The sequence below is a fragment of the Oenanthe melanoleuca genome, chromosome 17 (assembly GCF_029582105.1).
Source record: "Oenanthe melanoleuca isolate GR-GAL-2019-014 chromosome 17, OMel1.0, whole genome shotgun sequence".
Classification (NCBI taxonomy): Eukaryota; Metazoa; Chordata; class Aves; order Passeriformes; family Muscicapidae; genus Oenanthe; species Oenanthe melanoleuca.
The window spans coordinates 10,721,055-10,748,826 of NC_079350.1; the positions used below are offsets into that span (position 1 = coordinate 10,721,055).

At 49.2% G+C, this 27,772-nt stretch overlaps 2 protein-coding genes across 5 annotated transcripts in view; both read left to right on the forward strand.

Moving 5' to 3' along the window:
* Positions 1–533: 533 nt before the first annotated feature.
* Positions 534–6,796, forward strand: AMBP (alpha-1-microglobulin/bikunin precursor). Of its 2 annotated transcripts, XM_056505307.1 has the most exons (11): positions 538–638; positions 722–1,210; positions 1,813–1,955; positions 2,195–2,271; positions 2,748–2,861; positions 3,434–3,535; positions 4,148–4,185; positions 4,964–5,042; positions 5,122–5,289; positions 5,435–5,611; positions 6,649–6,796. In XM_056505307.1, the coding sequence occupies exons 2-11, from the start codon at positions 1,100–1,102 to the stop codon at positions 6,678–6,680; spliced, it is 1,041 nt and encodes a 346-aa protein (XP_056361282.1). In that variant the 5' UTR covers positions 538–638; positions 722–1,099; the 3' UTR covers positions 6,681–6,796. The 2 variants fall into 2 exon arrangements, with proteins under 2 accessions (XP_056361281.1, XP_056361282.1); XM_056505306.1 differs by having other exon boundaries at positions 534–1,210.
* Positions 6,797–7,636: 840 nt separating this feature from the next.
* Positions 7,637–27,772, forward strand: part of RABL6 (RAB, member RAS oncogene family like 6) — a 45,841-nt gene continuing 25,705 nt past the window's right edge. For 2 of the 3 annotated variants that reach the window (XM_056505087.1, XM_056505086.1), the window contains exons 1-6: positions 7,637–8,121; positions 14,971–15,105; positions 19,186–19,233; positions 25,048–25,100; positions 26,060–26,151; positions 26,999–27,139. In XM_056505087.1, the coding sequence (XP_056361062.1) occupies positions 7,992–8,121; positions 14,971–15,105; positions 19,186–19,233; positions 25,048–25,100; positions 26,060–26,151; positions 26,999–27,139 (599 nt within the window). In that variant the 5' untranslated portion in view covers positions 7,637–7,991. Of the gene's footprint in view, positions 8,122–10,159; positions 10,337–11,937; positions 11,976–14,970; positions 15,106–19,185; positions 19,234–25,047; positions 25,101–26,059; positions 26,152–26,998; positions 27,140–27,772 lie in introns of those variants that run through there. The other variant, XM_056505088.1, reaches the window with a different exon arrangement.

Sequence of the window (27,772 nt, forward strand, 5' to 3'; positions counted from 1 at the left end):
CCAGGGGAGCGCTCCCCCCGCCCGTGACCGCGGCAGGGCCAGAGCGGGGCTGTCGTTCCTTACCGCCGGCTGCCACCTAGTGATGGAGGAACCGGGCAGGAGCCCGGGGCTGTGCTGCGCCGGGGATGCTCCTCTAGAGAGAGCAGCGGGGCCAGGAGGAGTGGGGGCTGCTGAAGGCACCTGTAGGCAGGTCTGCTCCCGACAAACCGGGATGTGCGGGAGGATCTGTTCGTGGAGACGTCCAGGCTGTCTCTGCCAGGAGCAGCCCCTGCCCGGGCAGCAGCACCTGCTGGTCCCTATCCAGGGCCCGTCAGTGGCTGCGGGGCAGTGAGGGTGAAAGTCCAGCTGACTTCTGCCAGCGTGCCACCAGCTCTGGCCCTTCTCCACAAATATTGGGCCGTGGCCACCTGGAGAGGGGCCCTTGCCCTTTGCTCTGTTTGCAGTTTCCCTCGGGCTGTTTGGTTTCTGTTAATCATCCCACGAAGGCAAACACTGCTGGGAAGGATTGAGGATGGCCCAGCATTTCCCGCTCCTCCCGGCCCAGGGACCCTCGGCTGTGGGATGGGTCACAGCCAGCCGGATCCTGGACGTTGGCCATCAGCTCGGAACTGCCTGGAAGGGGTCCAAAAGGGGAGCAGGTAATTCAGGCTCCATTCTATGGACACTGATTAGATAGCATGGGGTAAGCACTGGGCATCCCTCAGTGCTCTCCTCACCACAGGGTCAGGCTGGTCCATCAGGACTGAGGCTCTTTGTAGGATGACAGAGCAGGAATTGGAATCCCAACATCCCAACACAGAATAAAGGAGAAAGACAGCTCCTGCCCCACGGCGTAGGAGCAGGGAAGAGTGAGGAGCTCAGCCTGTGTGGCTGGGACGGTGCTCTTCTCCACTCCTGCACCCTACCCAGCTGCCTGCAAACCCCCACCACGGGCAGGGCAGGGGTGCTCCGGCCGTACCCCCTCCCCCGGCAGCCCCCCCGCGGGCTGGCTGGCCCCACCGGCCGGGTCTGAAGGTCACAGCGCTGCACGGCGGGGGCAGCGCAGAGTCCGCGATCCCACTGGAGTGCCGAGGCTCAGCAGCACTCCGAACCACCAGCCATGATTATCTGGGGTCTCCTTTCCCTCCTCCTCTCCGCTGCGGCTTATGGAACCCCCATCGGAGACCAGGATGAAGATATCCAAGTGCAGGAGAATTTTCAGGCTGAGCGGGTAATGGCAGCTTGTGGTCCTGTAATTCTGGGGGCAAAAGGAATGGGGTAAGCTTGCTTTCATTTTCCTCCAGAAAGAAGGGCAATAACACCCATGCCCATGCCAGGCTGTGCAGGACAGGCATTGGCAGTGTGGCACTCCCTGGGTGCCACTCAGAAGGTGCTGGCCTCTGTGGTGGCCTCATCGTGGCAAACCCCATTCACGGTGGCTGCAGGGCAGATGAGTCCTGTGGAATGTCTGTGGCTCAGCATGCAGGATTTCTGTGGGGTGCAAGCTGCCTGGGAGATCCTCCACAACATGCCCTGTCCCCTGCCAGGCTTCACACAGCCCTGCATATGTGCCGAGGTCTGGATCCCACTGGTCAACATGAGGGGATGCCAGCCTGATGCCTCCAGCCCTGCCTCGTAGTCAGGGAACCAAGGAAAATTCTGCTCAGTGCTGAAACACTTCCCAAATCCTGCAGCACCTCTGGCCTAGCACCCTGCATCACCACCTCCCAGTTTCTCCCTAGGTCAGGAATATTTAAACTCTGCACAAAACCAGGTGATGTCCCTCCTTGGTGAGGGGGGCTCGTGGTGCAGATGTCTCTCTCCTCCCTGTAGATGTACGGGAAATGGTTCGACATTGCCATTGGCACCACCTGCAAATGGATGAAGAACTACAAGGAGAAGTTCAGCATGGGCACACTGGTGCTGGGCCCTAGCCCCAGCGCTGACCAGATCAGCACTACCAGCACCAGGCTGAGGTATGGGGCACTGCTGGAGATGCCTGAGCCGTCTCCACCCCACCCAGGGGTGCTCCGTTCCCAGGGGCTGGGACAGACACAGGGGTTACTGCCTGCCTGAGGCTCAAACACCCAATGCCTTGGGCATCACAGTGTCAGGGGTCCTGTGCCATGGCCTTGGTGCTCCAGACATGATTTTCATGCCATAACCAGGGAAAACAGTCCCTCCAAGTAGCTGATTGCTTTCTTCCTCTCTCCAGGCAAGGTGACTGCACACAAGTCTCAGGGGAGTACCAGAAAACCAGCACCCCTGGCAAATACACCTACTACAACCCCAGTGAGTTGGGGTGAGGCATGGCTGGGAGGTGGGGACCAGCTCTGGGGACAGCTGGCAGAGGTGGAAGGGGGTCAGAAGAGCAGGGCTCAGAAGCTACTCCACAGTTTGGGTCATTTCTAGCCAAAGTATAGAGCAAAACTGCGGGGAAAAGGCAGTTTGAGCACCATCCCTGCATAGTCACAGGATGATGAGATGTGGCAGCAGGTCACTCCTGTCCACAGGGTCCCAGGCTGAGGCAGGGACCAGCCACACTTCAGGAGCATTAGTGGTATCCCAGTTGTTCACAGCTCTTGGCTTCCAATCCCCTCAGACTGGTGAGCCTAAAGGGAGTCATGGATGTACGAGAGTCTGCTTCCCAAAAATCATGTTTTTTAAATTAAATGCCTGATTTCAGCCCCCAGCTTTGGGATTGTTCTACACTGCTCCATCTCACCATGAGGGGCAGGAATGATATCCCTGTGTGTCTGTCTCACCAGAATGGCAGGTGTCTATCCAGTCCTATGTGTTCCGTACCAACTATGAAGAATATGCTGTCATTCTGATGAAGAAGAAAAGCAGTTTTGGTCCAAGCACCACCCTGAAGCTGTATGGTATGTCTGGCCACGGCTCTTGAGGACAAGCAGGCTCTAGGGTGGACAGGCACAGCTCAAAAATACCACCCAAGGGACCTGACCATGGGCTTTGGAAATGGTGGCTTAAACCAGCTCATCTTTGGCATGGCATCTCCATGAGAGCCACATCAGGCACTGAACAGCCAAAGCAACATGGTGTTTGGGATGCAGGTGGTGATAACTGCTTAGAGGAAACCCAGCCCTGAAGTGGCAGGAGATGCTGTCTTCCATTATTAAGAAACATTAAACCAACTTTGCCCATGCCCTTGGTCAAGGCTAGTCAAGAACAACAGGCTGTCCAGGGAAGCAATGACATCACTGTGCCTGGAAAGGTTCAAAAAACATGTAGATGTGGAGCTTAGAGACATGTTTTAGGGTGGTCATAGCAGTGCTGGGTCAATGGTTGGGCTCAGTCTTTGCTTCCCTGGTTCTGTCTTGGAAGGACCAGGAGGCTGGTGTTGTATCCACCTGCCTGCAGCCACCTGAGCTCAGTGGTGCTTGGGGGCTGCACTCCCACACCAGCCCTGCTCACAGCCCATTCTCCTTCCCAGGGAGGAGTCCAGAGCTGCGGGAGGACCTCATTGAGTCTTTCCATCAGCTGGCTCTGGAGATGGGCATCCCTGAAGACTCCATCTTCATCCTGGCCAACAGAGGTAATCTCCCATGAGACGTGTGCCTCTCATGCTGCCAGAGCACTCCAGCTGCTCCTTCTGAGTCTGGGGAGATGGGGGATGGTCAAGAGGGAAGGAGGAGAGACCAAAGCTTTGGTAGCATGGGATGAAAAGGAAATAAAGCCATGTATGAGTCAGGATTCCACCAGAGAAATCAGCTCCCAGTCAGAGGGGTCTGTGCTGGGCTGTCAGGTCAATGGAGCCACACCACTGTGCTGGGATGAGGCCATGGGACCCTTGTGTCTGGTCCCCAGGCTGGGTGCTGCCAGCACCTGAGAGGCTCCTTGCTCAGTCTGGGCTTCAGAAGGGGCCAGCGTGATGGAGGGTGTGTGTGTGTGTGTGTGTGTGTGTGTGTGTGTGTGTGTTAGAACTTTGGGGGGACCTAGGGGGGCGTGGGAATTTTGGGGAGATGGAGGGAGGCATAGCCATATTAGGATGGTGCTTCTGTGAGTGGGAGGTGGAAAGCAGAAAGAGGGGAAGTGGGAGGGTGTCCCCTTGCCAGGGTCCTGCATGTGTCCGGTGACAGACTCACTGAGACTGCCAGGACCATGTCTCCTCTCACGCTGCTCATCTTGTCTCCTGCTCCTGGGCCAGGTGAATGTGTTCCTCAGGAGACTGAAAATGCTCCCCAGGTGAGTAGGCTAGCTGGGACCTTCTGAAGGGGTTCAAGGCCGGAGACATCCCTTCCAAGCAAAACTCACTGGAGATGGGGTGTCCAGGGAGAAGGCTCCGTGGGCAAGACGTGTTGTTTGGGCAGTGGCTCCACTGACCATCCTGGGAGTTGCTCTTTCCTCTCTGCTGATGGGCTTTTCCGGCAAGGATGGGGGCTAGGCAGGTGCAGGCTGCAGGGGGAGGGTCCTGGTGGGCACAAGAGCTTATTTCCAAGTGGAAGCCTTTTCCTACTCTGATTTTTTTCACAGTGTGAATTGCTGGTGTTTCCTTGCTCCTTGCCTGTCTGTGTATGTCCCAGCCAGGCTGTAGGCCCTTTCTTCAGGGATGGGGAAGCTTAGCACCCACAGGGCCTTCAATTTCCATCACTCAGCACCTCCCAGCCTCTCAGGGTTGAGTGTTGAAAGATTTTCCAGGGGGAATGGGACATACACAGGAGAAACAACTCAGTTGACTCCAGAGCAGGTAACACACCATTGAGGCACATCCCCAGCACGGGGCATGACTTGGGCACTTTGGTGTCTTAATCCACAACCTGGGATTGTGGGCCCTATCCTGGAAGAGCACAGGGCTGGGAAGGTGATGAGGTGTGGAGGGATCACAGGCTGCAGAGCCGAGATGGGTGACTGGAGACGTGCTGGGAGCACAGAGGAGGGCTGGAATCCGGCGTAGCCACCCTGGGTTGGCAGCAGGTCTCACAGCAGGGACTGACGGCAGCTCTGTGCTTCCCTACTGGTGCAGAGGGCGCGGAGAGCAGTGCTGCCCCAGGAGGAGGGCTCGGCCGCAGGACCCCTGCCCCCCTACACCGGCAACAAGGAAGGTAGGCGCGGGGGGTGGCTGCATCGGGAGCCCCTGGCCCGCACTCCCCGCTGCTGTGACCCACGGCTGCTGCTCCACAGACTCGTGCCGGCTGGGCCGCGACTCCGGGCCCTGCAGCGGGATGCTCTCCCGCTTCTTCTACAACTCCTCCTCCATGGCCTGCGAAACTTTCCTCTACGGAGGCTGCCTGGGCAACGGCAACAACTTCTACTCAGAAAAGGAGTGCCTGCAGGCGTGCCGGACCGAGGGTGAGGATGGCGCTGCACCGGGGCACTGCAGCGCCCTTGCTGAGGCATCACAGGGCACCTGGGCCTGCCTTGAACGTGTCTGGCATCCCTGGGGGAGCTGTGGAGCTCCCTGGACCCTCTCCTCATGCAGTTCCTGTCCCTGCAGCTGCCTGCAGGCTGCCCATTGTTCCAGGTCCCTGCCAGGCACTGGTGACGCGCTGGGCCTTCGATGCAGCCCAGGGCAAGTGCGTCACCTTCAGCTACGGAGGCTGCAAAGGCAATGGGAACCAGTTCTACTCGGAGAAGGAGTGCAAGGAGTACTGTGGGGCTCCTCAGCTGGCAGGTATTCCCCTTGGCCCCCACCCCAGGGCAGCAGCCTGCACCGCCTCCTGTGCTGCACTAGGTCTGACTGAGGTGGGGACAGGCTGTCCTGGTCCTGGATGGATCTGTCCTGCCTCTGGATGGGTCAAGGAAGAGTCCCCCATGGGTCTGGGATGGGTTTGTCATGAGTTCAGCACCAGTCTGGCTCTGGAACAGGTCTGGGCTGGTTTCGTGCTCTGCCTGGGATGGATCGTTCCAGGTCAGGATGGGTGTGTCCTTGGGCTGGGATGGGCCTGTCATGGGTCCATGGTGGGTGTGGGATGGTTTTGTGCTGTGCCTGGAAGGGATCTGTCCTGCCTGGGAAATGGGGCCATTAACCCACAAACAATATAGCAGAGGGTGGCTGGGCAGGCTGCAGACATGCTGAGGCCATGACTGAGCTTCAGTGTGGTCTTGATGAGAGGGAGAACATCCCCAGGCAGGTTGGGGTGCAGTGGAGGCAACAGCCCCTGGGCTGAAAGATTTGGGGGTGCAGGAACCAACAAAGGACCAACCCAGGGCCCTCTCGGGGTGTGACACCTGCCAGGCCCCCCAGCTCCAGCCAGTGCAGGGGTTTCCACACTGAACCTTCTTGGGAGACACAACAGGCACCACTCAGCTCTCAGGGGAAGTCATGACCAGGTTGTCAGGCGTGTGGCAAAGAAAATCTGCCAGAGAAAAGAGTCTTGAGTATATTCCACTATATCCAGCCCTGAGTGAGCCTGTTCCCAGGAGGGAGGAGCTGGGGACTTGGCCTGACCCCATGGACGGGAGATGGAGCCTGTCTTAGGGCAGAACCCAGCCTTTACAATCCCTGCTAGCAATATAAAGTACATTAATGCCAACATGTGGGACAGGAAGTGCGGGACAGCATGGGTGCGCACAGATGATCTGGGCTGCTACCCTCGTCCATCACTGGTGGCAGGGACAAAGTGGGAAGCAGCATCCATCATCTGTGACTGCAGGGTGATGAAGGATTTGGGAGTCTGCCCATCACCTGCTGTGTCTCTCCACTTGCAGAGGACGAGGAGTTCCTGCATCTCTCCAACTGATGCAGGCAGAGGATGAGGGACTGGCACCCAGCACCAGGGTCCTGCACGACAGTGCTGTCAGCTGTGGCAGCACAGGAGATTCCTGCAGCAGTAAATGTCTCTCGTGTGACCAAAGAGCCCGGTGTCAATCCTCAAGCTGGTGGGAAGCAGGGTGGGGGTGCAGGAGGGACAGCAAATGCTGTGGGGTCCTCTCTGGCCTCCCTGGTGGGTGTCCCCACCTCTGTGGGGTTGCTGGGTTATCCCCACTGAGCCTCTGCCCGTTCCTCAGCCCCCGCAGGGCCGGGGTCGCTGGGGGCACCGAGGGGCGCAGGGTCCCTCTGGGTCGGGTCCGGCCCCCATTTCCCAGGGGTTGGGGCGAGCTGCTGGCAAGGGGACAGCAGCGAGGGTGCAAGTGCCTGCTCCTCCCTAAAGGATTGCAGGTGGCTCGGGGTCATGGTGGGACTGCAGAGACCCGTTTGTGGCTGAGACAGAGGGCACGGGGAGGGGGGCAATCACGGGGGTTTGTAGCACGGGGTTACGGGGTGTCAGAAAGGACCCTGAGGGGTCACGGAAGAGTTACAGGGTTATGAGGGTCACGGGACAATGGGGCTGGCACGGGAGCAGACACACGGGTTATGGCAGTCCCAGGGGGCTCAGGGGTCCCAGGAAGGGAGTAGAGGGATTTGGGGGTGGTCTCCCAGGGATGCTGAGGTGGTCTCGTGACCCCCGTAGGTCAGGGGTGGGGGGAAGTGAAGCTGGCAAGAGGGCATTCCGAGAGTCTTGGGGAGCTGTGGGGGTCCCAGCAGAGCATGACTGGGGTTATGGGGGCCACGCTGCGGGGGTCTCGGGCGGGTTGGGCGGCACTCGGCCTGAGAGGGGCTCACGGGAAGGGTTCCCGGGGGTCCCCGCGGCGACCGCGCTCCGCGCCCTTCTGTCCCCCGCCGGCCGCCGTACCCGCGCCGCGCGTGCCCCGGCCTCTCGCGGTGAGGCGGAAGAGCCAACATGGCGGCGGCGGGAGCCCCGCGCCGCCCCCGCTCCCCACGCCCGGCCTTCGGCACCGGCCCCCGGCGGGGCTGAGCAGCCCGGCCCCACCGCCCCGCGCCGGCCCCCGGCACCGGCTCCACCGCCCCGCGCCGGGACATGCCCCGATAGTGCCCCCCCCGCTCCCCCGGCGCAGCTTCCTCCTGCCGGGCTGGGCCCGCACACCTCCGCCCCGCATGGCCGGGCCGGCCCCGCCGCAGCCCTGAGCCGCCCCGTGCCTCCGCCGCGGCCGCCCGGCCCCTGAGCCCGCGCTCGGCCCGTTCCCCGGCGTGCAGGTGTGCGACCACGAAGATGTTCTCGGCCCTGAAGAAGCTGGTGGGCTCGGACCAGGCTGCGGTCCGCGACAAAAACATCCCCGCGGGGCTGCAGTCCATGAACCAGGCGCTGCAGAGGAGGTTCGCCAAGGGAGTGCAGTATAACAGTGAGTCGGAGCGCTGGGCGGGGGGCTCGGCCGGCCCGGGGGAGGCGGGCGGCCCTGGTTCTGCCCCGTGCGGTGCCCGGGGACCGCAGAGGGGCTGGGAGCGCCTGAGCTTCCTCTGTGCTGCTTGGTGCTTTTATGGGTGTTCGCTCAAAGCCAAGTTTGGAATTGAATGTTGGAGCTCGTGGGAGGAGTGAGGGGTAGGAAACTTTTATCTTTTGGTGCAGGGCTCGCGACCCGCGGTGCAGCAGCGTCCCTGAGCGCTGCCTGCCGGCTGTGGCACAGGAGAGAGCGCCTGGTGCAGCAGTTTCTGTCAGTTCGAGCATCAAGAGGGTAAATTCCCTGAGTGCCCGGGTGACCTTCCCTGCAGCGCAGCATAATAGTGTTTATAATTAAGCTGTAGTGGTTGCATGGTAGGAGTCTTATTAAAAAGCTCAACCCTGCCAGGCTTTATTAAAAGGTGGACAGCGAATACCTGTGTGTGCCCTTGGTACATCATTTCATCCTGGCTGTCTTTTCTGCAACTGATACATTTGCTCTTTTCTCGAGGAACGCTTTCAAAATTCTTTTCCTCTCAGTGGTGAGGCTTAGGGCTGCATTTTTCTCTTCCAGCTCAGTAAAGGTGATTTTTAATACAGTGTTTCAGGAGGGCATTGCAAGTATGTGAAATATGTCCCAAAGTAACAATTATGAGACAGGGACAGCAGTTATGTCATTCCTGCTGAAAATAGAGCTGATTCCAGAGAGCACTGTGAGTACCAGCTCGTCTGTGGATCCAGGCAGGCAGGGGAGGCAGATTACAGAAGGCAGAGAGATTGGCAGGTGGGAAAAAGTCTGATTTGTAAACGTGACACTGGATAATTTCTGTGAAGGCATACATGTTGGAGGAATAGAGCTTCAGTTGGATCTTGGTCTGAAACAGTGATAGAGAAGTTACATTTTAGGTTTTGGGATGTTTTTTACTTTTTTTAATATTATGGCTGTCGGCTGTGCTTTGGTTTCAAAGTGCTCTGCATTACTAGAGAGAGCATTTGGTGCTTTTATCCATAGCAGCACATCTGCAGATATGCCAGTGCTGTTTAGCTTATAAAATTAATGTCTTAGCAAGCAGTCCTGAATGTGAAAAGTGGCAGTGTGATTGTTGAGACTGGATTTCCAGTGAAAAATGGGGGTGAGGATGAAAGTACTGCCTTGGAACACAGCACTGCATCCTTAAATACCTGCTGGAGACCTGCTGGTTTCAGGCTGTTGGTTTGTGCAGAGGCTCCGTGTGGCCGCAGCCCAGACCTGTGTGCTGCATGGGCAGCTGAGTGCTGGAGATCAGGTAGCTAATACCAGCTTGTGAATTATATAACAGCCAGGAGCTGACTTCTCAGACAGGAGAGGTTTGTGCTGCAGACAGCAGGGATCAGCTGCATCCTGCTGGCACAGGATGGGTCCAGTTCTGCTCTGTGGCAGCTGCATCATGCCAGATCTGTGGAAGGGCACCTGCCATCCAATGGCCATTTGTGCAAAGCCAAAAATGCTAACTCTACCTTCAGTGCTTTTTGCCTCAGGAAAGGTTTTTGGTTTGTGCTCTGTCTTAGCAGGATTTTTGTTCTAGTTACTGCTTTATAGCTGAAAACAGCAGCTTTCTGTCACTGCCTTAAGGCAAGCTTTCCAATCTCCATAGTAACTCTTCCCAGAATCACTGTTATATAATATTTATAGGACATACAGGCTGGCTTACGAAAGGGCTTCCAGGTACCCCCATTAGCCATGGCACTGGGGAGATGGGGAATGTTACAGCATGGTGAGGTGGTCTCAGTTGAAGGTGGGCTGTGAAGGAATGTCATTACAAGGGCCATTGCTCAGGAAGGGCAGAACTGCAAATCCTGTGCATTGCCAATTCTCCTTTCTTGACAAATTCCTGACATTCAGCAGAGGAGTGAAGGATGTGGTTTGGAACCACCGTTAGCACAAAGATTTTTACAGCTTCTCTGTTTTCCTCAAACTGGCTAAACCTAAACCAAAGGGCACTGTGATTTGTTTTACAGAAATGTTTCTTTGCTGCATCAGATCCTGAGTGAAACCTGTTTCCTTCCCAGAAATATAGTGTGCTGAGATTACCTTGGGCTGTTCCTTGATGAAGCAGGCTGGGACACAGGCCTTGTACCTGGCTCTAGGTGCTTCCCTGGGCTCAGAGCAGCCCCTGCTGTGCCAGCCCTGCAGCTCTCAGGTACATTTTGTAACAGATAGCCCTGTGTTTGAGGTAATGCTGAAGGCTGTGAGGTGTTTTAGTGGCACTGGTGATTACAGACCCTGGGTAGAATAGAGCACTAAGCTGAACCTGAATGATTTGTTTGGACAGTCTCTCTCTGACACAGTCAACTTTTCAAAAGGAAGAGCAGGGTGGGAAGGTTTAGATTTCTAATGAAATTACGAGAGCAGAGACCAGTACCAGCCTTTGGCAGCAATCATGTCCTTTGCTTGGGACATCCTATTGTAAAACAAAAGCATTTCCATACTGCATTCCTGGACAAACACACTCTATACCATCTGCTTGAAGCTGCTGTGGTTCACATCCAGTTAACACCAGAGTTCCCTGAGCACTCAGAAAGCACAGAGCTCAAAATAATGTGGGTCTGTGCCTTTTATGTCATAGCTGAAATGTTTATAAAGGATCATGATCCCAGGGGTGGGGAACCAGTCTTTGTGAGAACTTGCTTGTTTTCCTGTTTGGGGTACCCTGGATCAGGTGTGCTGCATGGCTGTTCTCTGTTCCAAGGGCTGTGCTGGCCCTGTGAGAGAAAGGAACAAGAGCAAGTAAAAGAAAGTGGCTCTCATGCCCTTTGGCAGCAGTGCTTGTTTGAACAAATTACAGGAGCAGTTGCAGAACTTAATTTTGAGCCCCAGGGTGCTCAAACGTGACCATTTATGTAGGGCAGTGATGGGCAAACAATGGTCCTGGAATTTGCTGATCAGGGAAGGAAGGAAAGAAATGAAGGTGCCAAATGTTCATCCATTCTATTGCCCAGACATGGAACCTTGCTCTGGGCTTTACACGCTGTGTGTCACTTGACAAATCCCTGCAGTGTGTGCGTGGAACACAAGCTGAACAGTCACTGGTGTGGGGATACCAAAGGCAGTAGCTCCAAGAATTCCCCCCACTCACTCTCCTTGTTAATTTTTCTGCCTAACATATTCCATATAGAACAAAATTAACACATGTACCTTTTTAGTAAGCATTATAGCCCTTATTTCTTTTGTGTTGCTTTGGAGTTGTAGTTCCCAGACTCATTGTTCAGTGTTTTCATTCAGCACCACTCCCAAAAGGCAAGCTTCTCCTCTTCCTGCCACTTCCCACCTTCTCTTGTTTTCTCCTGTGGCTGACACAGGTGTTTGTGCAGCACATGCCAGCCCTGCATTGCCTGCTGCTGGCCTGTGCCTATGGGAAGTGTGCCTGGGAATGTCTGCAGAGCAGGTGGTGCTGCTTTTGCCAGCAGAACAAGCTTAAAGCATTTCAGGTGAAATCCCAAAGACCTTAATGAGGGTATAGTTATGAACCTTTCCATGGGGTTATTAGTTTTGGGATTTTTGCTGCAGAGTCCTGGAGGAATGTGGGCAAAGCTGGGAATTCCTGGTTTCTAGTTCTTAGTTGGTCCCAGACCTGTTTTCTGGGCCTGTATCATCTTTCATTGCTGCTCTGCTTTCGTTTCCCCATCTGGAGAATGGAAATCTCTCTAGTTTTCCTGATGCAATGAAATATTAATAAAGTGATTTGTTTAGCTTTTTCCTTGCCTCTTAATCTATTCCCCATCCCTGCCCTTCTTTTCACAGATAATTCTGTCTTTGCTACAATCCTCTGGCTGTTTGCAGTAAGTACTGATTTTACTTCAAATCAAAATAAGGCAACAGTTTTACTTAATAGTATTAACCTCACCTATAATTACTGTTCCTCTTTCCACATTCAGCCACAGCCCAGCCTGGCTGTGCTTGGAAGCTCACTCAGGCCTTCCTGCCTTGCAGGTGCCTGTCACTGAGCACACCTGCCAAAGTCCCAAATACAGACTTTGCTAAAAGCGATTTGTGTCACCTGTCTTCTTCCTGTTCTGTTTTTAAAGACTTTTTCTTTCTTCAGGAAAAGAGTCAGTGAGAACTTGTGCACTATGTAGGAGAAGAGAGGTCCTAATGGAGAGTGCTGGAGCTGGAAGGGGCCCTTGGACCTGCTCAGACTGAGCATGTGGTGCCACAAGCACCTTGCACTGATCTAAATGTGAGCTGATTAGGGCTGGGAGGGAGATTCCCTTGCACTCCAACTGTGCTTCCCATGTACTGCTCACACTGCTCATTCAGCTGGGCACTGGAGCTAGAGAACATAACTGAAAATGGATAATTTTGTGGTTATTTCTCAGCCAGTTCAGTTTCTTGATTCAGTTCCATGTTTAAGTGCATAAAAAATGGTGTTGGCATGAGGAAAGACTGTCCCTTCTGGGAAGAGCTCACAGCTTTATCATCTGGTAGTGATCCTGGAAGTGCACCTTGAGAGCAGCCTGACTCTTTAAGGAAAGGTCTGTTTGTCCCTTAAAACTCACTGTTTTTAGTATCTCATGCTGCATTCGGGGCGGGGGGGTGGGGATGGGATATGAATTTGAACATTTTAGGTCAGGCAGTGAGAGCATTTGGAAAGGTTTGGGTTTGAAAGGGGACAAATTTTGCCTGTGCCACGGACTTCATGATTCCAGAAAATCAAGGGCATTTTCTATTGATTGTCTTACCATCTGTAAGTAGAAAACAATCATACACAAGGTGACAAGAAGTGCAGAACTGGTTTCTTGTGTCTGCAGAGGTGCTCTGGGATCTTTAAGTGAAGTCAGCCTGTACATACTGTGTTCATTTTTGCCTGTATTATCCTGGTGTGGTAAGTAATTTTGAAAAAAATAAACAGCTCTGAAAAAGAATAAACCTCTGTGTACTACAACAAAAGCACAGTGGAACTGCAGCAATAGATGGAATTCCTCCACAGACTTTGTGTGCTTTATCTTTAAGATGACCCCTTCAGATCTTGTCTGAAATGCCTGCAGCAGCTGCTGAACTGCAGCAGAAGGCAGCCTTCTGTCTCAGATCTCCTTGCCCAAATGATGATGCACAACCTAATGCTAATCACCTGACTGCCATTAGATGTCTGTGAGGTGGCCCATTTTCCAGGGGTTCATAGCTCCAAATCAAAACACAAGAATAAAAATCCATTTTGGTAAGCTTAGGTTTTCCAGTAGTCCTACGGTTGCCAGTAAAAACAAAGATGGCATTAAAAAAAAATTCCACAATGTAACAGAAAATTTAGAAAATAATAGATAGTGTTTTCAGAAAGAACAAGATAACATTTGAATTGACTCTGGAAAATTCATTATATCAGTTGCTACAATCTTTGATATTTTGAACACTTGCTTTCCTTGGAAGAGTTTGAAAGAGTTTCTGCCTAAACTGAAGCAACCAACACAAGGGCCTGGTGACAGGAGGTTGTAGCCAGGTAAGGGTCAGCTTCTAGCAAGTAACAAGTAACAGGAGGGGAAGCAACCTCAAGTTGCATATGTGGAGGTTTAGATTGGCTATTAGGGAAAATTTCTTCACAGAAAGGGCTGTGCAGCCCTGTCACAGGCTGCTCGGGGCAGTGGTGGAGTCCCCAGCCCTGGAGGGATTTAAAAACCACATGGATGTGGCACCTGGGGACATGGTTTACTGGTAGCCTTGGTAGTGCTGAGGGAATGTTGGAACAGTTGATCTTGAAGGTCCTTTCCAACCTCAATCATTCCTTGTTTCTGTTCTCTCAAGGCATGAGAAGTGTTTAAGGAGAAAGGGAAATTATAGAGGAGGACCCCCTTTCTAAACTCCTGATGGAGCTTAGACGCTTCTGGGTCCAGTCTTGGTTTCAGACTTGGACTTGGACAGTTTATGTCTAATGGAATTATCTATACAGGGTTTATAATATTTAACACTGAGTATCAATTTCATCAGTATTAATTCCACATGCCATCAGTTCCTTACTGAAGATCTGCTGGGCAAGGAGGGATATTTTCTTCTGAGGTAAGGGCCATCAGACCTAGGGAGGTGTTCCAGTTGAAGGGGGGACTCACAGGCAGACAGTCGAGCCACAGTTTAGAAAGAGCTTGGATTAGACTCCTGATCTGTCAGGGGTAAAAGGTCTCTCCCTCAAGGAGAAGTTAAAGAGGTGTCCCAGCTTCAGGGGAGATCCCCACCGTGCAGCCACTCCGTGGGGAGGGCTCATCCCATCTGTCGTGTTGGTAACATAACACAGGGACTCATGGTCTGATTGCATTCAGTGGGAAGGGCGTGCAGGAGACTCCTTGTGCTCAGTCTTTCTTTGTTTCTTGATAAACGAGCTTTGGAAAAGCCACCTGATACTCTTGTGTTAATCCATGGTTGGTGTGATGTTCCAAACTCATGTGCACCAATGCTGCCTGTGTCACTGCTCCTCTCTGTCTTTCCCAAGGAATTCTTGGTCCAGCCATGGCTCAGGCCTTTGCTTCCTTTAAAGCCTGAACCAAACTGCAGCTGGTTTGCTTAAGGGGTCAGGTGTGTCCATCACAGAGCAGAGGCTCAGCTGGCTGGAGTTGTGCAGATTCTGAAGATTTAACCCTGCTGTTGGTTCATTCTGCTGAGCTGGTGTGAGTTACTGAATAAACACTGATTTAAATGACTGAGCCTCGTGTTTTCTAACAGCCCCCTCCGTGCCTGTGTAGTTTGGGAGAACTAATTACATCTGAATAATGCTTGCAAAAAGTTAGCGTGCTTTCACAGCATTCTTTAGGTTGTGTTTAATCACTTTATTTGTCTGCTTGCTCTTTTCTCCAGTGAAAATTGTCATCCGAGGGGACAGGAACACTGGGAAAACCACACTCTGGCACCGACTGCAGGGAAAGAAATTTATTGAGGAATATATTCCAACTCAGGAGATCCAAGTCACCAGCATCCACTGGAATTACAAAAGTAAGATGGAAGAGGGTGGAGGGAGTGACAGTCATGGGATGGTGCCTTGGGGCAGGAAATTCCACTGCAGCCTCATTTGCTTTTTTCTTCTCTGTCTGTTTATTAGACAAAATGTCTCTCATCACTCTCTTTAATTTATTATTCATAGTTTCTCAGTCATGTTTTTAATTTTGTCAGACGTTCTATGTTATAAGTGCTAAAGAATATGTTCATGGAAACCACAATTCAAAGGAAGTGTTTAATAGGTGGTCAAAGTATTTGAAAACTTTGTGGCCACACAGAGGTGTTTCCCATCTGCAGCCAAACCTCTGGCATGGTGTATGTTAGCTGTGGCATCCTTCCCCTCACTCCTCTGCCTTTCTCTCAGGATGTCAGCACATCAGTTACTGAGGAATGAACACAGAGCTTACAAGTTAGATGGTGGAAACTATCTCCAACATCAAATTTGAATGCTTCAGCCTAAACAGACTTAGATCAGAGTAAGAAATAAAATTTCTCTTTCCTAGATACTCAAGTGTAAAGAATGCACTGAGTGTTAATTGTGGCTTTCTGCAGTGTCATGGGTTAAAGCATCAGAGTTGCACTTCCTTTCTGATGGCTGCAGGTAACACAACACTTGTGTTGGATACAGCCTGGGAGTCTGGCATTTATTTTAGGAGCTTTATTCATATCTAACTGTATCCACAAACAAGTACAAAGTGTGTGTATGCAAAAAGGTGTTTGGAGGAAGATCAGTCATCTTACCTGTCTGCATTTCTTTCCCTGAGCCAAGGCTCAGGCACTGCTTTTTCAACACTGATGCAATCCTGGGTAGAAAACACCTACACCTGAGGCTGGCTTCGCTGTGTGCTGAGACCCACAGGTGTATAGGTTATTTCTAGAGCCCATTTCTAACCTTGGGTTGCTGCATTTCTGTAGAGCTCTCCAGCCAGAGCTGACACAGTTGCTGATGGTCTTTTCTCAAGGTGAAGTGTTGCTGACCTTGTAAAATTATCTGTAAGGCTATATCTGAAGCTGTGGCTTTCATTTGTGTTTCTTTTACATTGTAAGTGCTGTACTACTGTCTTAGTAATAATTCCCACAAATGTAGGAAATTTTTCATTTACTTTCTTAAGATACCTTTCAAAAAGTAACCCCCATTTTAAAGACATTGTAAAGTCTGTTTCCTGCTGTGAAAAATTTCCATTCACAGCTGATGATGTGAGCCTTCAGAGTATTTGGTTCAGGTCTAAATCCTGCCCTATTGGCCACATTAATCTGTAGAGGAAAAATAAAGTTTGTTTTTCCTATGTTCATGCTCTCAGGCTACCTTGAATAAACATTATGAGGTAGTTGATGGCAAATATTTACAGGTGGTAATTAAATTGCTGTCAAATATTGAAGGATTCTTACACTGCCTTGTCTTAGAAGAATTCCATTTTAGATGCAAAATGTATCATTCAGAAATTTTATAGTGGAGGAATTAATAAAGGTAGCAGAATCTGGGTTACTTCTTGTTCAGAATGAACAAAGTTGCTTTTCTGTGCCAATTGTAATGGGTATTTGTAATTTTTTCCAAGTAAGGAATTGCCGTTCCTGACCCTAAGGAACACTTTTTTGGGTTATACTGGTCACGAATTTTATTCTCTGTTTGGCAGCCTGAGAAAAGGAGTCTGAAATAAAAATTGACAAATAGTTGTGCTCAGATCCTTTGAATGTCTGAGGGATGGGAATGAGGGATGGCAGAGTTGCTTTGCACTGTAGGATTTATGATCCAGAGCATAGAAAGTGAAGCCTGTCATTGAACAAGGGTGAAAAATGTCTGAGGCCTGTGAGTTCCTAGTGATGAACCTGCCCATAATGTGATAATTCTTATTTTTAGATGAGCTGTCTTGCAGTTGGAGCCTTTTCATGGCTCTCCATCATTTTGTGGGAAAGCAGTGTTCAGGGTACCAGTGACTGTGGAGTATGTGTTCAAATAGCAGCTCAGGACAGATCCTTGGAGTGTTTTAATCTGTGGTTTGTGCTAATCCAGGGTAGGGAGGTGAAAGGATAAATTGACTTTCTTTTTGCTGCCACAAAGCTCCTTCGGGTGAGACGCTGCTGGGTGTGAGTCACACACCAAAGCCAAAGCAGCAGCACTAAAGCAATTATCCTCTTGCATGATCAGGATAATGAGGAATGACACTATTGATGAAAGGGAAGATCTTCCTGCCTGTGTGCAAGCAAAAAAAGTGTAGAAATTCCTGGGTCTCATGCAGTTTGCATTGAGAAATTCTGCCCTTTCCCTCAGCCAGAAGGTGTCAAGCAGTCTGTGGGGTCAGGGGGTTCAGCTCCCCAAGTTGCAGGACTGCTGCTGCTCAGCAGGGTGTCTGTTCTGTGGGAATCACTCAGCAGGCCAGCACACCATAACTGAGGGCATGTTTGGCTTCTGGGAAGGAGGTGGAGATCTCAGGAGCAAAGTGCCTGTGCTAGGCCCTGGGTCACCCCAAGGGCTCACTTCTCTGCACTGTTAATCCTGATGTACTGCTTCACGTGGCACTTCTGGAAAGAACAAGCAGCCTCCTGGGCTGCTCCTGAGCCCGTGCAAAACTCGGGGAAGGCAAATATCTCCTGTGCTTTTGCAGCAAGCCTTGACTGTGGGGAGGCACTGGGATTGCTTGTGAGCTGCAGGGCAGGAGTCAGGGGCAGACCTCCCGTGGCTGATCTGTGTCCCAGCACCTGCAGGGGCACAGGGAGAGCTCCTGCAGTGCAGTGCCTGGCAGGGGGAGCTGGCTCGGCTGGCTGCCAGGTGAGTGATGCACAGGTTGGACTTCAGCCTACCTGGTTTGATTATCTGTGGAAATATTCAGGGACTGACTTAATTAGTGGGATGCAGTGGTTTGAGCAGAAGTTTTTGGGCTGAGGGTGCTGTACTCCCATGTGCTTTCAGTCCTGCAAGGCACTGCCTGGGCTGACCCAGGGGAGTCTCCTTTTCACCCAGTGCCTTCTGCCCAGCTGACACATGGGAAGGTAAGCAGGAATTACTGTGAGGAATACAGAGGCTGATTTTGCTTCATGTCTAAATGTAAAAAAAGGTCTTTCTCCAGAAGCAAAGGTTCAAAGTTTTCCTTTATTCATAATCTGTCTGTACAATATTTTGAAACATTTAACTAAGCCAAGAGTGAGTTCTGTATAGAAAATGCTTCCTGGTTTGGTAATGGCACTTAGATAAACTCTCATGCCATCCTGTGGTGTTATTTTCTACTCTGCAGCATTGTCCTCCTATTCCAGCTTTTTTGTTCAGAGCTGCTCCAAGTACAAGCTTTTGCTTCAAAGCCTTTAACATTTCCAAAAAGCAGCTGTTTCTTGGAACAACCTCCTGAAATTCAGAGTGCTTATTTGGATTCCATGGAAACATTGAACCAGAGCTGCACAACCTTCAGGCCACCTGACCGTGAATTGGCTGCCTGTGGGTACCAGCAATCACTGGAGTTAGAATTCTGCATGCCTTGCTTCAGATTTTAGCAACTCAAATAGATGTTGCTGGTTGTGATTTATTGATGCTGCAGCTCAATAGGAAGCAAAATTACTAGTGAGACCTTATTTTTCACAAAATGCACCCAGATTGGAGAGACTGGATTTCTGTAGCTGCAGGACTGCAGCTGACTGGATGTCATATTTACATGGAAATGCCACAATTGATCTTTCTAAATGTGTGTATTCCTTTTGCCAGTTGTATGCCTTGTTTATAAACCAGACTTTATCTTCAAAATTAGATTTTTATGTTTTTTGAAAGGCTTTGTAAATCTCTGTATGTTATGAAAAGAGTCTATGCAAAATACAACGTGCTTCAAACCTGCCATGAACCAGCAAGGAAATCCAGCCATCACTTTTGTGACTAAGAGTGTTTATGAAGTTCTTTAGATGGCATGGTTTTGGACAGCTTGCAACTTCAACAGCTCTCTGCCTTCTTGTGGTTAGATTTTCTTCTTGCACAGAATTTGCTTTTCTTTTGACATTCCTATGCTTTGACATTCATCCATGTTGGCATTGGGTTGGGCTGAGTGATGGGTGTTTTACTGAAACCTTCAAACCCTTTGTGTTCTATTGTGCTTCCAGCCACTGATGACATTGTGAAAGTTGAAGTCTGGGATGTAGTGGACAAAGGTAAGATTTATAACTTTATTTCTAATGGAGATTCATTGTTCTTTCTCAATTTTAATTAAAAACTTACATGGAATTCAGAAAGGCTTGCTTCTGCTTTTAAAAAAATCTGTATTTATTATATCACTTCCTGAAAGAATAAGGAAAGGTGAGGTGAGTCCCCTATGCCTGGAACCCATTATCTGGAATCTGAACTTCAGATCAAGCCCAGTGTTCAGAAGCATTGTTCCACATGCTTGTGACAGATTAAGCTCCTGCTGCTCTGTGTATTCCAATTCTCTGAGCTTTAAAATAAACTTCACCTTCTCTTCTTTGTGGTTTCCTGTATGTTTAGACAGGTTTTAAGTTCCTTGTTTTGATTATAAAAGTTCTTGTTGAGCTGCTTTTATGAAGGCATTCTACTGTTAAATTGGTAAAACCATAGCTGCAATGGGTAATGTATGCAGGGGGGGAAGGATGAAAGAGCAGCCAATTACTTACATTCATTAGGATAGAAAATGCAATATGTGCATTCCAAAACCTTTTCTAAATGCTTAGCCAAGGAAAATTTTATGATATATAGATACATTTTTCAGTAGTTTTCAATTTCTGTCAGAGTATAAACTTTTGTTTTATAAAGAGCAAAACCAAATCCCAAAACATCTGTGAAGACACAGTCTGGGTGCAGTGGGATCTGTTCCTGGAAGGGGTTGGGGTCCAGATGTAAATCACCACAGCCCATTCTGTAGCCCCAAATGCAGATGTTGTTTGGCTTCTAAGAGGCATTTCGTACCAGCCAGTCTCCTGGTTTAGTGTATGAGTATGGTCAGGAAAGCAGTTGCACAGGTAGGCAGTTCTTGCTCTGTGAGTGATGCTTCTTGATTGGTGTCTTCCAGGTTTGTTGACCACAAAAACTCAAACTTGGATGGTTTGTCTGGTGCTGCTTTCCCTGTAGCCTTGGCTCTCAGGCATTCCTCAGCAGAATGTGTCTCAGAGACACCACTTGTGCAGCTTACACCTGTGCTACACCAAAAACTACAAGTACAATAGGGAGTGGAAAAAGGAGAAATGTCATTTTTCATGTTAGCTGAACTGTATTCAAAATGGGGGTAAAAGAAGGACAGTTAGTGGTAGCACCTCTAGTTCAGATACCTCATGGAGTATTCAGGGAAAACTTGAGCCAGGAACTTTAAATTGAAATCTTGAGCACTTTATCTTTTTAGTGTTTTAAGCTTCAATTTTCGTAGGGTAGACAAAACCGTGCTAAGGCCAGAGTTACTGCTGAAGTCAGTCTGATTACAGTTTGGCTTTCAGATTGTGGGATAACAAGTGGAGGGCTGGAATCTGAGCAAAACATCTGTGCTCTCGCTGCCTTGCAGCTTTGGTGTGAATAGATAGACATTTAATTTGGGAATCATGTGGTTCCAGCATTTATTTCTGTGAATGGTTTCTCTGAGCAGAGTCATCTTCTCAACTAGAGACTTGTTTTTTTGGAGAAGGGGACAGGATGTGCTATGCACAGATGTTGATAACAGCTCTTCTGGTCCAGCTTTAATTTTTGACAGCAGAGCCTATGTTGGACATCTTAAAGGATGCTCTTCACTTTATATTCTTTGAAAATAAAACTCATTCTGTTAAGATCTGTACTTATGGACCACAGATACATATTTTTTTGCAATCAGTTGTGCTCAGTCAGTGCATTATAAAAATCAGATCATCATGATGTTAATGGAATCAAATCCTTTCTTATTTCCATAGTATTGTGGATTCCTGATAAACATAGCTTTAGGAAAATGTTTGTATTAAACATCAAGAGCTTACTCATATCTAACTTTCATCCTAATATTATAATATTTTTGTTTTCCTTCTGTATGCTTAGGACAAAAAATCCTGCTTCGTCATGCTTTGGGTGAGAGCCACACTGGACTGTAGACTTGCAGTAGTAAAGTATCCAGTGCTCCTGTAGCATAGTGCTGACAACACCTGATCCCTTTATTATTATTTTTTTTTTTATTTATTTTTTTTTTTCCCCTTCCCTACCAGATCCTGGTTTGTGTGCATATTTAGAGTTGGGCAGAACACTGCATTTATCAGACTAGATTTGAAACAGTCAAAAAATGCATGTTCTGAACACACATTTCAACATAAAGTTTTCCAGGCTAAAATTCTTTTGCTAGCATTTCCCCATTTCATTTTCAAAGGAAATTAGGAGGTCTCTGTTTAAATTAAATGAGAAACTGTGTTGAAAGCCCTGATGTGGGTTATAGCTTAAGTAATGCTTATGTAATGCTGCATGAACTGCAGTTTTCAGCTTCAGTTCTGTAAAGCATCTTTGGGCTCTCCCCTGCTGAGCAGTGCTGCTGTTCTGCAGTCACAGGAATTGCAGGACTTGCGCCCTGAAAACTTGATGTGAATTTCTGGGCTAAAGTAAAGTGATTTTCCTGAGTTGTGTTTCTCCTGGTGCTCCTTAGAGGTGTGCTCCCCATCCTTGCTGGTTCAGCAATATGAATTTTCCCTCCAGAATCCACTGGGATGCAGAGGCAGCTCTGCTGGCCCTGCCTGGATGGTGACTTAGCTTAGTACTGGTTATTTAGCATCCAGATGATAATTTGGAAATCTGGGGAGATTTGTTGTGAAAGCTTAAAAGTGGTGAGGTTGGTTAGTGTGGTGAGGCAGTGGAAAATGGCAGCTGCCAGACTGTGCTGCTCCTCTTGGCTTGTTCCTGGGATTTTAAAATTTCTTTTCTTTGGGTTTCTTTTTTTAAATATGCAGACTCCCTGGAGTCCAGCCTTCCATGCTGCCAGCTGCATTCTCCTTGGGCCTGCTCAGGGAGCTGGGATCATGTCTGGAAAACTGCCATTTGTTAAAATCTTCCCAAGATGAGCTTGCCTCCAGCCGTGGATTGTATTGGATTTTGTGTATAGTAAATATCATCTCCTTTGCTGCTCTCAGAACTGACAGGGCACAGGAAGGATCTCTCTTAGCAAAAGTCACAATCCTGACTCATCTTTCTGGCTTAGCAGCAAGTTGTGTAACTGCTGCAAGTCATAAAGCTATAACAGATCCTGAATGCAGAGAAGCTGCTTGAATGCAGGGGATTCAGGAACAGTTGTGAATTCCTGTCTTATAACCTCTGCCACTTTGGTTCCCAAATATTTTCTGATACATGACTGAAGGCATCAAACCATATTTTTTTCTGTTGCCCACAAGATAAACACTTTCCCTTGTATTGAAGATTCCTTTCCTCCTTGTTGTACCTTTACCCCTCTGCCTGCCAGACATGTGCTGCAAGAAGAAGGAAAGATCAGAATTCATAATTCTATTATTTTCTGATGTCCCAAGTTAGATAACACAAGGGATGCATATATTCCAGATTGTATTTTTGACTGGTGGAGGGAAGTGGCCCCCTTACCTGGTGGACTGCATTTTGTTGGCAAGCTGAACTGAATCCTTCCATCCTGCAGCAAAACTGGCAGTACATACTGCTGCAGAGACTCAAGTGATGGTCACAACCCCAGTGTCCAGTAGGAGCTGTTCTGTAGACTCCAGGGAGTGCTGCCAAGGGTATTTAGTGCCAGTGTTGCTCTTATACCTGTAAATGAGGGGCAGCCCTTGTTCTAGGGAGAGGGCCTGAGCCACTGCAGCATGAATGCCCATGTTTTCTGATTGAAGCTCCTCCATTGCACATCAGTACAACCTCCAAATCTGGACCTCATGCATACAGTGACACAGTCCTCACTGTGTCCTTGCCTGTACAGGCTGAATTACATCTTTTTGCTGCATAGATCTTATCTTTGTCTGGTTCATCCTGCCATTTGGGCTCCAGAAATAGAAGCTGTGCATGAATCTGTGCACACATGCGCTTTGCAGCTCTATGACTCCTTTGAGGTGACCTCCTTTGCAGCACTGATGAGGAGCATGTGAGAATATTACTCATTCCTCAGGATACACACAGAAAACCATGAGCAGGGAGAGCTGTGGGGGTTGTATATGCTGTCTCAAAGCATTGACTGTAAATGTGCCCAGGTTAGACAGACACCTTGATTACTCAGGATGGGAGGAATGATGGAGAGTACTTGTGGTTGCTTGGGCTTCTCTTTTAATACCTAGAAATTTAGGTCATGCCAAGCATAATTTAGCAGTGGCTGCAGAAATAGTGATGTTTGGATATTCAGGGAAGCCACACAAATGTCACTGACTTGAAATGAGTTGAATTAAAGTGGGAAAAGGCATGCATGGCTTATACATCCCTTCAGCTGCATGGGAAGAATCAGAGCCCATAGTTGGATCCCTCAGGGAAGCACATTGCCCAAATGAGGAGGGATCAGGATTAATAATTCTGCTACTTTCAGATGTCAGCAGTAAGGTGGCATGTGCAGTGAAGCACAGAAGCACCAACCAGAATTGCCTGCTGTAACCTGCAGTGTTAAATAAATTTTCTGAATAACTGTATTTTCTTACTGTTTATCCTTGAGCAGTGTGCAGGAAAAACAAACCCTGTTTCACATGCAGCATCTGGCAGAACCCTGAATTCCACATGTGATTCAGCAGAGTTAAAAGCTGGTAGAAGCTATTTTGGTCCTCAGTGTTAGACAGTTTTATGGAGTCAGTGGGAGGGTTTTTGCAGGTGCATCTGAACTTCCAGCACCTTCTGTTTTCAGCAACACAGGAAATTTCTAGAAGTGATGGGAAGGAATTCCAAGATTGTGCCAGTATAATTTGGTTAACTCTTGATAATTGGACTAGGAAAATACACAACAAAGTTATTTCAAAAGTACACTTCTTAACTGCTGTGACTTACATCTGGGAGATACATGATATCTGCCAAACATAACTCCTAATCTTGTAGGGTTATTCTTTGTCCAGTGCTTATCATTGATAAAATTCTGTAAACTCAGAACATTCAGTTTAAACCAAAGGCCAGGTTTTTTCATGGTGTATCCACACTAAACCTCTTTGGCTGTAGGTGACAGAAGATGTTGGGACTCCTGGCAATCCTTAGAGCCATTTGTCTACCAGAAAATCATGTCAGCTGATGGCCATGATATAGCCATCTGATAATCATAAGTACAGATACACCTCTCTGCTGAGACTGCAGGCTATAAGATTTGGAAATTATTGTGTAATTGATTTTACACAAGGTTTTCAGGGAGGCTCAAGTTTGTAAACACTCACTTTCTGGGGTGCTGAGTTAAATGCCAGTGGTACTTTAAGATGTCAGAAAATGCTTCCCTAAGCTGTAAGGAAAGAGAGAAGCCTCAGGGGCTGCCCTTTAACTGCCTTAAGAGGAAGCAGATGAGTTGGAGAGAAACCTCTAGATTCCTGCAGATGGAACCATGGCTGTGGGGCTGCAGGGCCAGTCTCTAGTGTCTTCTACAAATGTTAGGCATATTACTTCTTGCACTTTTCTGGGAGCCTAATCAGAATTGTACCCTGCTCCCTGGCTTATTTTTGTGTGCTTTGGGTGGTGCTTCTGGAGGATTTCTTTTCTGCACCTTCACTAGTGATGGCCAGACCTGACCCTCTGGCTCAGGCATTTGGAGAACATGTAGGCTGTCTCTCCATCTGCACAGCTCATTTCCCACAGTTTATCTCATTTCTCTTGGATTTCTTATTGCATAAGTTGTCTTTGGGTTGCTTTACTGTTCATTTATGAATAGGCTAGCTGGGATTCTTCAGCAAGGCATGCCTGTCCCACCCCTCCTCATCCCCCAGGCTTACAGTAGAAGTAGGATCTGCTTTAAGGCTATGTTCCAACTGCTGTGCATCTGTCCAGACCCATCCTCCAGTTCTTTTCCAGTGTAATGCTTTTTATGTTTTTTTACAATTCTTTTTAAGGAAAATGCAAAAAACGAGGAGATGGTTTGAAACTGGAGAATGACCCTCAGGAGGTGAGTCACCTAGAATTCAGAGGTCTGAGGCCTCTTGTCCACTTTGGTCCGTGGGGAGCAAGTTCTCTATTTGTTCCTGCTCTAAGGCCAGCCTGGCAGATGGGTGAGGGACAGTAGGATCCCTGATGTTCTTCATGTTTTGCTTTGTGCACTTCAGCCCTCCTGAACTCCTTGTGCTCCTGCCCTCACTGCAACTTCACTGCTGCTTTCCATTCTGTCACTGGGAATGATGATGCCCCAGATGTTTGCTCAGCAGCTTTGTCTGCCCATGGCAGAGGCAGAAACTCCTTTTGTCAGGGTCTTCTTGTGGTGCCTGAAGAAGTGACTTGATGCCCTGCTCTGGCTGTTCCTCAGAGTTGGGCTGTTATACTCTAACTGGTGCCCATCTGCTCAGGCTCAGATGAGGAGAATGTTCCTCAAAATATTCTGCCATGGAAAAAGGAGGACAGTTGCCACAGCTGCTTCTTCCTCTGCAAATGGGGGTGCATTTTCCACTCCTGGGAAATGAGTGAGAATTGTTCCAGGGACACCAAATTCCAACAGGAGCCATGGAGACTGAGCTGGGACCAGTACTATCTGGACTTAGAAGCATGCAGAGTCAAAATGATGAAAAGCCAATCAGGTACTAATCCTGTCAGCCCTCCACGGGAGAAACTGCCTCCTACTTTTGGACACCAGAAGCATTAGGAGTAGAGCCAATATCTGGGTCAGGAAAAAGATGGAATGGGAGCTGTGTCCTCTGTCCTCCACTCTGTGGTCTACATCCTGTTTCTATGGGAAATAGAAGCTGGGAACCACCAAGTATCTTATTTCAATTATAATAGTGTGAAATCCACTGTACCACTTACAGTGGTTGTCACTTTAGGAACTTTGCCCAGTCAGTACTGTACCCATTGTGTTCTGTATCAGCCTGAAGTTGAATCCAGTTATTTACTGCTTCTTTGCCTTTATTTCCCCAGGCAGAATCGGAAATGGCTCTGGATGCAGAGTTCTTGGATGTGTATAAGAACTGCAATGGTGTAGTGATGATGTTTGACATCACCAAGCAGTGGTAAGAGACTTTTACTGGCACCATGTGATTCTCCCTTGTTCAGGCAAAACAAATGACTTCTAGATTTCCAGATTCCCATTTGGAAGCTGATAACCAGCCTAACGAGTTGAAGCAAGCTTGTATCCTTTAAAACAAAAGCTTTATCTTGTGACATGGCTTTTAATACACTCCTCTCCTGGGCTTGTTTTGAACAAATAGTGTCCCAGTGGGTTGTGTGCTGCAATTGCTGATATGCTGCTGCTTTAGACTGATAATTAGTGCTATCACAGGTGCTAAGTGCATGTTGCAAACCCCTGCTCCCCAGAACACAAGGGAAAGGAGGATGCTAGTGAGAAGTTCCCAAGAAACTGGTATTACTAAGGATTATTTAGAGGCCCCAAGCTGAATTAATCTGCGGAAGTAATGAGCTTGATTTTGCACGTCTGAGGAGGGTGAGAGAGATAAGGAAACCAGAGTGGAAAGAGGAGGGGGTGAGAGCTCCTGTTTTATAATTAGGCTGGTGATGTTCAGGTTTGGTGTGGGTCAGTGAGCCTGTAGACAGCTGAACGGAGGAAATGCTTTTCTTCTGCTGACCCCACACTGTTTTGCAGGACTGAGATTCCTGTAGGAGATATGAGGGTTCTGGTGAAATTGGATTATCAAGCTTTTAAAGTTGTTTTTAGATAAAGAATCATCCAAACATATTGAGGGTTAATATATTTCTCTGACGGCGTAAAGAAGCCACAGACTTGGAAGGATTTGGGGAACAAAAAATCTTGTTTGTTTTTTTTTCTTTGTGATTTGTGCACAAACTGCTAGCAGAAGGATGTTCCCACTCATCTGCCTCTCTCTCTTCCCTCTGGTGAAGGACATTTAACTATATTCTGAGGGAGCTTCCCAAAGTGCCGACCCACGTTCCAGTGTGCGTGCTTGGGAATTACCGGGACATGGGGGAGCACCGGGTCATCCTGCCCGGCGACGTGCGGGACCTCATTGACAACCTGAACAGGTGAGAGATCCCGGGCAGGGCAGGGCAGGGCAGCAGCTGGAGCTGCCCCCTGTCAGCAGCCGTGTCCCTGCGTGTTCCACATCCGTGTCCCTGCATGTTCCACATCCGTGTCACTGCGTGTTCCACATCCGTGTCCCTGTCTGTTCTACACCCGTGTCACTGCCTGTTCCACATCCGTGTCACTGTCTGTTCTACACCCGTGTCACTGCCTGTTCCACATCCGTGTCACTGCGTGTTCCACATCCGTGTCCCTGCGTGTTCTACACCCGTGTCACTGCGTGTTCCACATCCGTGTCACTGCGTGTTCCACATCCGTGTCACTGCGTGTTCCACACCCGTGTCACTGCGTGTTCCACATCCGTGTCCCTGCGTGTTCCACATCCGTGTCCCTGCGTGTTCCACATCCGTGTCACTGCCTGTTCTACACCCGTGTCACTGTTCCACACCCGTGTCACTGCCGTGTTCCACGTCCGTGTCACTGCCTGTTCCATGTCCGTGTCACTGCGTGTTCCACATCCGTGTCACTGTCTGTTCTACACCCGTGTCACTGCGTGTTCCACGTCCGTGTCACTGCGTGTTCCACATCCGTGTCACTGTTCTACACCCGTGTCACTGCCGTGTTCCACGTCCGTG

Excerpts from the sequence above, each read along its gene's own strand:
- AMBP (XM_056505306.1), top strand. The coding sequence starts at position 1,100 with ATGATTATCTGGGGTCTCCTTTCCCTCCTCCTCTCCGCTGCGGCTTAT. Across the intron at positions 5,290-5,434 it reads GCAGGCGTGCCGGACCGAGG|CTGCCTGCAGGCTGCCCATT; the intron begins GTGAGGATGGCG and ends CTGTCCCTGCAG. Across the intron at positions 5,612-6,648 it reads TGGGGCTCCTCAGCTGGCAG|AGGACGAGGAGTTCCTGCAT; the intron begins GTATTCCCCTTG and ends CTCCACTTGCAG.